The sequence below is a fragment of the Anastrepha obliqua genome, chromosome 6 (assembly GCF_027943255.1).
Source record: "Anastrepha obliqua isolate idAnaObli1 chromosome 6, idAnaObli1_1.0, whole genome shotgun sequence".
Lineage (NCBI taxonomy): Eukaryota > Metazoa > Arthropoda > Insecta > Diptera > Tephritidae > Anastrepha > Anastrepha obliqua.
The window spans coordinates 26,784,292-26,794,211 of record NC_072897.1 but is presented as its reverse complement, the minus strand read 5'-3'; the positions used below and the strand labels follow the sequence as shown (position 1 = coordinate 26,794,211).

The 9,920-nt window shown below is 35.7% G+C and overlaps 1 protein-coding gene across 1 annotated transcript; it reads right to left on the bottom strand.

Moving 5' to 3' along the window:
- Nucleotides 1-4,291: 4,291 nt before the first annotated feature.
- Nucleotides 4,292-7,216, bottom strand: LOC129250255 (putative nuclease HARBI1). The gene is made up of 6 exons (XM_054889893.1): nucleotides 7,188-7,216; nucleotides 6,679-7,036; nucleotides 6,481-6,625; nucleotides 6,337-6,380; nucleotides 6,087-6,305; nucleotides 4,292-4,411 (listed from the first exon to the last, which is right to left on the bottom strand). The coding sequence occupies exons 1-6, from the start codon at nucleotides 7,214-7,216 to the stop codon at nucleotides 4,292-4,294; spliced, it is 915 nt and encodes a 304-aa protein (XP_054745868.1).
- Between the last annotated feature and the right edge of the window lie 2,704 nt (nucleotides 7,217-9,920).

The window sequence follows — 9,920 nt, the reverse complement described above, 5'->3', positions numbered from 1 at the left end:
CAGACTACATGACTCCGTACTTTAATTGGGAGATAAGGTTTCGCACTACAATTGAAGAGGAGGGATGGCACAAAGGCATGAAGCCTGGCCATAGAACCTTTCACATCTATACAGACGGCTCGAAAACTCCAGACGGAGTGGGAGCGAGTATTTACTGCTCAAAACTAGGAATAAGGCAGTCTATCAAGCTGCCAGACCACAGCAGTATTTTCCAAGCGGAAGTTTTTGCTGTGGGGAAGGCCGCGGAGCTAGCCTACACTAGAACAAGAAAGAACTCAACAATTAATATATAGGTGGATAGTCAAGCAGCAATAAGAGCAATAAGCTCATATTGTATTAAGTCCAAAAATGTTCGACGGAGCAGGGAGGTCATAGAAAGGCTAGCTGGAAACAGTAAGCTGCATATCTACTGGGTACCTGGTCACAAAGACATTATGTGGAACGAAATAGTAGATGAGATAACAAAAAGTGCTGTGAGACTACCATTTGAACAAGAGAACGACATACCGAGACCGCTAAACACAATATACAATGAAATGGATGACCACATGCAAAGGCAAGTGGAAGCTAGGTGGACTAACCTGACCACATGCAAAACAGCAAAAGTCATGTGTAGAACTAACGACAAAAAACTTACTCAATTCGTACTTACGCTCTCGTGAAAGGAATGCAGAACTATCATAGATATGCTAACAGGTCACAATCTATTGGCTGCACATGCGTACAAGATAGGGATTGCTAACACGGACAAATGCAGAGAGGATGTTGAGGAGACTTTAGAACACCTTCTGTGCGCTTGTCCGGCATTATCAAAAACGCGACTAAGATGCCTGGGAGCCCCACTGTTTGAGGGTCTAGAAGACGTCTCAAAAGCGGAGCTCCCAGCCCTACTTAGATTCGCCAAAAGCGCTGACATCCTACATGATATCTACTTTAGGTATTCATAGAGGTCGGTCTCCATCTGGTATCGCTAGGGACCAAAAGGTCTATGCGTGGCTTATTGCCAACCAGGCTAACCTAACCTAACCTTAAAAAGACAGCTGTTAAAATTTCATGATATTCGTGAGTTATTGTGTTAAGAATGATGCTACTTTTGTTATTTTTAAAACAATGACTCAAATGCAATTTCGTGTTTTTATTTTACACTGCTTTTTGATGAGAAAAAATACCATTCAAGCGATGCAATGGCTTAAAAGGTGTTATGGGGCTCCGCTCCATCAAAACCAATAATGAAACGGTCAGCAAACCTTCACGATAGTTGTAGAGAAAACATCCAAAGAAATCCACAAAATCGTAAAGATATCAAGAGAACGTGTTGGACTTATATTGCTTGAACGTTTGGTTATGATAAAGCTCTGTTCAAATTGGGTGTCGCGTTTGCTCACTTTCAAGACAATGTACCGCGTCACAAGTCAATAAAAACATGGGAAAACTACATGAATGTAAATTAGAATTGCTCCCACATCCACCGTATTCGCCAGATTTGGCTCCCAGCAACTACTGGCTGTTCGCAGATTTAAAAAGTGCTCGATTGAAGAGGTTATCGCCTATTTCGAGGCAAAAGATAAATCGTTCTACAGAAGTGGTATTGAAATGTTAGAGCGGCACTGGAATGATTGCGTTGCTCTTGATGGAAATTACGTACATGAACAAAGCTAACTTTGAACAAAAAAAACGTGTTTTCTTTGCCTGTGTGTTGCATATACCTACATATATCTATATGGCTTTTGGGTACGAAAAATTCATTTTTAATGTTTATTTTGCTGAAAATCTTCCGCTAGAGGGTGTTTTTATATTAATACAACTCCGGTGCCAACGTGCCAATTGAGGTCGGTGGCTTACTTGTTTTCGATTTTTCCAATGCACCAAATATAAGTAAATGACGAAATAACAGTTCATTAAAATGTGGAAGACATAACAACCAAGTTAATGTTTGTTTAACTCTATTTCGAATCATCTTAGTACACAGTAAAACACAATAAAAAAATAAGGTTCTGGCAATGGATAGAAGGTACAAAAAATATATGCTTATCAGCGATTTGAAAGTTTATGTTTTCCTATAATGGTGAATGTTTGCATAGGAAACTATGAAAAACTTTACATTTCAAATATAATATATGTATGATGTGTTCATCAGCTCTATGTAGAAAGCAACGGGAAACATTTTTGTGAAATATTTTGACTTAGTAAGCTGTCAGCGGCCGCCGTAGCCGAATGGGTTGGTGCGCGACTACCATTAGGAATTCACAGAGAGAACGTCGGTTCGAATCTCGGTGAAAACACCAAAATTAAGAAAAACATTTTTCTAATAGCGGTCGCTCCTCGGCAGGCAATGGCAAACCTCCGAGTGTATTTCTGCCATGAAAAAGCTCCTCATAAAAAAAAATATATCTGCCGTTCGGAGTCGGCTTGAAACTGTAGGTCCCTTCATTTGTGGAACAATATCAAGGCGCACACCACTAATAGGAGGAGGAGCTCGGCCAAACACCCAAAAAGGGTGTACGCGCCAATTATATATATATAAGCTGTCAATAGATGGCCTCATAAAACTTCATTCCTAAAAATACATTTTCCGTTTCGACTTACTTCTGGCAGTAAAGATGAATTTCGATCTATTAATAATTGGAATTTTTGACCAAAATTTTTGTGGTATATTTTAGTCCATTATAGCTATTAAAATGAAAAAATTTACAAGAATTTACAATTTATCTGTTATTTTACCTTCTAACTCCAGCATTCCATAAAATATGTTAACACCTTATAGGTTTAGCATTGTAAACAGCTATAAAACGGATATAAAATGTGATTAGCCCAATCCCAAATGAAATTTCCGAACGAGTTTTTCCCCTTTCCGTCATCCTACTATCCTAAATAAAAATATTTTTGCGGAATATCCTACTTTCCGCTTTCCTCCTATCCTAAACATCTTCGAAAAATTTCGAACACGAAAAGTAGGTATTTTAAACATGAAATAATTGCGGAAACTGTTCACATTCCGTTAGAAATTTTTCATCTGTATTTTGAAAGGGAATTTGCAGCAAAAATGTGAGTATTTTAATAAAATGAGAGAAAAATACAAAATTTGTTCGTTTAAGGACGAAATCAACAAATAAAATGCAAAGGGGAATGCTGGTAAATATGATGGAAGGTAATCCTGCTATTGCGCGGGGATTTTCTAAGGGAAGTAAATAAAAAAGGTGAATGTGGAATGGAAAAAGGTAACTTGAAGATTTATAAGTTCTTAGTGGCAATGATTCGTTAGTTGCCAATGTTTCAAATAGTTAATCAGTGTATGCATGCAAAATTGGGAGAATAATTTGTAAATGCTTCAACTATACATATGCGTACATTGTTTAATTGTTGAATCCTTTATTTAGGTATGGGCAGACCAGAAGAAATATGTTCGCCAAAAAGTGGCGGATAATATAAAAATGCAAAAAGGGGTAGGGGGCGGCCCAAATATGGAGAAGGTACTTTCCCCCCTTGAAGAAGCAATTCTCAAATTGATTGGCATTAAGCAGTCAGTAGAGGGGCTGGCGGTTAAGAAGTTTGGAATTCAGGAGAACTTGGATATGTCCTGTGAAGAAAACTGCCCAGAAGTGGAGTCACTAAATCTGACCCAAACTGGCACATTGGATGGATTTATGGACATCAGCGGAGCCAGTTCTATAAGTCCATTAGTTGTCTCTGTAGATTCGTTGGCGTTTACGAATGAAGACCCCTCTGCAGATAAAAGCGAAGTGGCATCATCAAGTAAAAAAGCATATTCTAGCCAAAAGGCTTCGAAAAAAGAAAGTTCCTTATATGCACTAGAAGAGGAAATAAAAATACAAAGGGAGATCAGCGCTAATATAAAGACTGCGATTACAGACCAGAACGAGCAACGTGAAAACTAAAAAAAAAAATATACCAGAGGATAATATTAATTTTACAAAAATTTATAAGTAATTAAACATTTTCCTTCATGCAGGCTAGATAAATTATATGAGCTAAAGAAGACGCATTTGAAGGCAATCGAGGCTATTAAAAAGGAGAAACTGGAGGAAATCAAAATTGCTAACGCAAAAGAGAAAAGCTGGAAGAAAATAAAAGGCATAACTATGTAATGGAACAAATGAGAAGGAAAGAGATTGAACACAAATTAGAAAAAAATAAAAGACTGCTTGGAATACAAGAACTGGAAACATGTAAACGCCAAAACAATTAGTTAATTTAATAATGAGACTTATAAGCTAAGATTTTATGTAACTGAATTACCTGTGTTTTGTTTTTTATTTAATGTAATTTTAATTTAATTAATTAAATGATCGAGCGTAGAAATAGCAAACATTTCTGTTCTTACATTTTGGTTATTGAGGGAATCACGGATATTATTCCTTACTAGCAAAGCCGGCCCCCTTCGCTGGGCACACTAAAATATAATAGATATGGTATAGAACAGAAAATATATGGTTTTCATATTATTTATTTCTTTATTCTTTATTCAAGCGCTTTGGCATAAACAATATTTTTTGTTTTTCTATTTGTTTTTGAGTAAATATAAAATATAAATTGAAAATCAGGAAAAAAGAAGATTGTTTTTAAATTTCAAATCAACGCATATGAATAAACAATCGTCTTTTTTCCTGATCATCCATGAATTTTTCCTTTCAATTTATATGTTTTATTAAGCATTGGAGCTTTTTTAACCATTATCCATTTATATTTTTCAAAACAAAAAACGAAAATAATTGTTTTTTCCACGAACACATAATTTCATTCGGATTTCACATTAAATTCTCAAATTTCGTAAGAAATTATTCACTGTTCCAAAATCCACTCCAAAAAAATTCACAAACAATTTTTACATGTTGCACTTACGTTTTTTCCTTATGGCATCCAAATCAGAAAGAAATATTGACACATTGTTTGTTGTAAGTTTGGTTTAATTCGGTGCAAAGACACGGCGGATCCACGTTTTGGCATATATTTCGAGACCCTAGTCATCAATAGGTATGAAAATTACCCCGTATTAAAGCACTTATCAACAGCTTTCATTTGATACCCATATTGTACATACACAACCAAAGGTTACCCGGGTCCACGTTTTGACCTATATCTCGAGACCCCAGTCACGTAGCGGCATGAAAAATACTCTGTACTAAGGCATTCACCAACAGCTTCAATTTGATATGCATATTGTACAAACACATTCTAGGCTCCACGTTTTGGTCTCTATCTCGAGACCCTAGTCACGGAGCATATGGAAATACTCTGAACTAAAGCATTCACCAACAGCTTCCATTTGATACCCATATTGTACATATACATCCGAAGGTTACCCGGGTCCACATTTTGACCTACATCTCGAGACCCTATCTACCAATAGGTATCCAAACTATACGGAAACCATCTTCAATACCTCCTTAACAATGTGTGTAAGTTTGGTTTAATTCGATGCAAAGACACGGCGGGTCCACGTTTTGGCATATATTTCGAGACCCTAGTCATCAATAGGTATGAAAATTACCCCGTATTAAAGCACTTATCAACAGCTTTCATTTGATATCCATATTGTACAAACACATTCTAGGGTCCACGTTTTGGTCTCTATCTCGAGACCCTAGTCACGGAGCGGATTGAAATACTCTGAACTAAAGCATTCACCAACAGCTTCCATTTGATACCCATATTGTACATATACATCCGAAGGTTACCCGGGTCCACGTTTTGACCTATATCTCGAGCCCTATCCACCAATAGGTATCGAAACTATACGGAAACCATCTTCAATACCTTCTTAACAATGTGTGTAAGTTTGGTTTAATTCGGTGCAGACACGGCCGATTAGCGAACACACACAAAAAGTTGACTTTATTTTATATATACGATTTTTTTCAGTTTGTGTCCGAAAAATCCAAATATCTTACGGAACCCTATTTTTTTCCCAAATAAAATGTAATCCATGTTACTCGTGGATAATGTAGTTTTCGAATGGTGAAAGAATTTTTAAAATCGGTCCAGTAGTTTTTGAGCCTATTCGTTACAAACAAACAAACAAACAAAGTTTTCCTCTTTATAATATTAGTATAGATTGATCTCGCAACCTCCATATTTTGTGTTGGTATGTTGGAATGGACGTCGTGAATTTCAGGAAGGTTTAACTCCGCTTCGGCATCGGGTGTATCGGGTATATTCGCTCTGAAATGAATGCCGATGTTATGCAAGCAACAAGTAACATTTACAATTTGTGCTGCTTTCTCTGGAGCGTAGTGTAGTTCTCGTCCACCAAGAATGCACCTCCATCGGTTCTTTAAAACACCATTAGTTCTTAATTTCTGCTTGGTTCGGCGTCCGATAAGGAGTAATAAGCCATGGTTCTAACGGATATCCAGCATCACCTTAATAAATAATTGGAAATAGATTTATAAATATGTGAGTATATAAATTTATAAAATAAAATTTAATAAATAAACAATTTTTACAAATGTAAAATTTTACCTAACAACCAGAAAATTCTTTGGTGGTTTGAAAATTGTGTCTCAAAATGTGAACGTAATTCGCCAACGTTCCAAATTAGCGAATCATGACTAGCACCCGGATGAGAAGCGTCGACGTAGTGTATTTTTAATTCATGGTCACACTCCTATTATTATAAAGAATCATTAAATATGCTTCAGAAAGGATTTAATAACTTACCAGCATAACATTTAAGCTGTAATAACCCTTTCTGTTGTAGTATAGGTGACTATTTTCGGATAGCGCAATTATCTCAACGTGCGTTCCATCAACGCAACCGACAACAGATGGAATTTTATGCTTAATGTAAAAAGCAATCGCAATTTTACTTTTTTCTTCGGCTGTCTCTGGAAACTGTATCCACCTTGGACATAGATATTGTTCAAATATAAAGAGAACGTCCGCAAGTGCTTTGCAGAAACTGGACTGCGCTAGCCCCACGTCGTGGTCTTTTCCCACACCCGTATGGTAACCGCCTTCCGCAAAGAATCGCAAACATGCGCTTAACTTTACTACTGGAGTAACAGCAATTTGCTTCCTAGCTGGTTATGTATGAGTCGTCACCACTTTTAGCAAGTACTCAAACGCTGGTTTATTCAACCTGAAATACTTCTGAAATCTGTTTAAACAATTAAAAAAAGCTGAATGTTTAGTTATTTTAACACACTTTTCTTCACTCGTTTACTTACAAAGATTGGGGCATCTCCAAGGTGTTCATTAAGTCCCGGAGTTTTCTCCTCGCCACTCGTGGCCCGTTTAATTGCTCCCTTTCCTCTTCCTTTATTTTACTCACTAACATATTTATATTAATGCTAAGCTATTCATTTTTCAGTTTTCTATTGAAATGCAATTTATATTTCGCAAAAATAAACAATATTCACATTTTAAACGCATTGCAAAATTGACAACAATAAGCAAAACAGCTGATTTCAAAAAACATAAGTGAGAAAAAATCCTATTCGCCAAAAATCCCTTTCCCTAAGTGTTTAAAATTGGAGGAATTGTTCTTAGGGGAATTAAAAATGCGGAAAGGAGAAATTCCGCGAGAATATTTAGGATTGGGCTGGATATAAATAAGTCAAATAAACAAGATGAAGTAAGCTTCAAAATTAATTTTCCGACCCTGAGCTCGGATTTGGAGCATCAGCTCGAAATTCGAAGTGTGCGGTTTTTTCTACTTGAATAAGCCTGAGAAAAGGTATATTCAACATTTTTTCCTCACACATTATAATATTAGAGTGGAGATTATAATATATTGAATTATTATGAATAGAATTCTTCCTGGATCATTTTATTATGTTTTTTATATATTTGTTTAATACTTTTTTTTTAATATTTCGGCAGGCAATGGCAAACCTCCGAGGGTATTTCTGCCATAAAAAAATAACTGCCGTTCAGAGTCGGCTCGAAACTGTATTCACTGTGCCCTTTCTAGTACTGAAAAACTGCATATAAACATTTCCTTCTAAAACATTTTCAAAAAAAAGTTAATGGAAGTTAATAACTAAAATTGAAAATAAGGAGGCTCGAAATCTATTTCAGAGCTTTTTCTTTTTGTTAAGGATTGGCAGTAGAATGCTTCCGTCACCGAAACAAAAATGATTGTATTTTTTAAGAACAAATTTACCGCCCTAATGTATATACTTAGAAATCATACAAAACTCATTGAGAGATGTAATTTAGATATTCAAAGAAAAATGCAATTTTTTAATATAAATCCTCGGATGTTTATTTAATTATAAAGAGGACGGTATGCCGTTATTAGCGGAAAATAACATCAGATAAATGACCACCAAGACCACGCTTACAGGACAATATCCTTTTCATTAAATTTTCCATAACCGAATCGCAAAGTAGCTGCCCTATGCCCTCAATAGCCTCACGAATTCCATCTTTGAGGTCTTGAACTGACCCTGGGCTGTTGGCGTCGACGTTCTCTTTCACGTGGCCCCAAAGAAAAAAGTCACAAGGTGTTAAATCACAAGATCTCTGTGACCAATTGTGATCACCTCTTCGAGAGATAACACGGTCCGGAAACTTTTCCCGTAAAATATCAATGCCAATGTCCAGATCAATACCATCCATTTCCGGCCATAAAAGATCGTTAATCATCTCTAGATAGCGCAATCCATTCACCTGTAACACATGTTATTGGAGAACCCTTTACTTATATTACCTTTATCTAGCTAATAAATAGTAAATGAAATTTACAAATAGATAAACATGTCTCAGTGCTATCAACATACAATTATAAAATAAACAGTCACGATCGATTCATTGTCAAACGATTCTGATCCAATATTAGATAAGGCAAATTGAACTTCATATTTACAATTATGTTTTTACCATTTTTCGCAAAGGTTTTGATGATCTAATTTTACCACTATTAATATATGCACATATAGCAACTTTCATTTCATGTTATAATTCAAGCTATAAAAAAGTATAGAAATAATATTAAAATTTAAGACACACGCAATATAAAAAAAGGACCCATGAAAGGTATGAAAAATACAAATGTGGTAAAAATTAGTAGTTTTATATAATCACATTGCAATTCGTGTAAATTATGTTGGGATAGCGAACCGTCGGTTGGCACGCACTTTGGCCTACGCATGACTTTTACAGCTGTTTTGTGTGCTCAAAGTTTTAAAATATATATTTCTATTTGTTCCCAAGTAGTGCTATCTTCTACTGGTATTATAAATAAATAAAAAATTGAATAGAATAAAAGAAAATGAAAAGTTCCTCATGCAACTGCCTTTGGGAAAACCAGGGGAATTCGAGGTTTAATCTACATATACAACTCCAACGATTGACCTGGCGATTTATTATTAACTACGAATGCAAACCGAACTATATATGGACAAGATTGAATTGGAAAGGCCAGTAGTTTGGAATCCGTGGTATTTTTAGATTCAGAAAATCATCTTTAAACTTTCCTACCATTATTGTTGCTTTAACCTCGCTGTTCATCCAATTCCTGATAGAGTAAGATGATAACTGAATTCAGGAACTCAATACATAATCAAAATACTAAACGGAAAGAGTAAGATGCGCCACCGTACGGCTCTGCTCAAAGAGTAAAAAAATTATCTTTCGAATTATGTTTTCTGCTTAATGCTGAAAGCAGTCCCTTACCGCAGCCCCCAGAGAGCACAAAATTAAGCAAAACTCATCCCGTAGCGAACAACTGCGTTCTTTTAGTTACATATTTACACAATACATCGGTTTGTGTGCGTATGTTGCCATTGATATTTTTGCTCGCACACTTTTTCACACATCCGCGTTATCAGTTAAAATTTCTCATTGTTTAATAAACCAAAGCCGAAAAACAACAAATGCGCATAACTCATTTATCTATAATCAACATTATTCAGCATTGTTTTTAAGTTATTTTAACAAAAAATAAAATTTTTCGA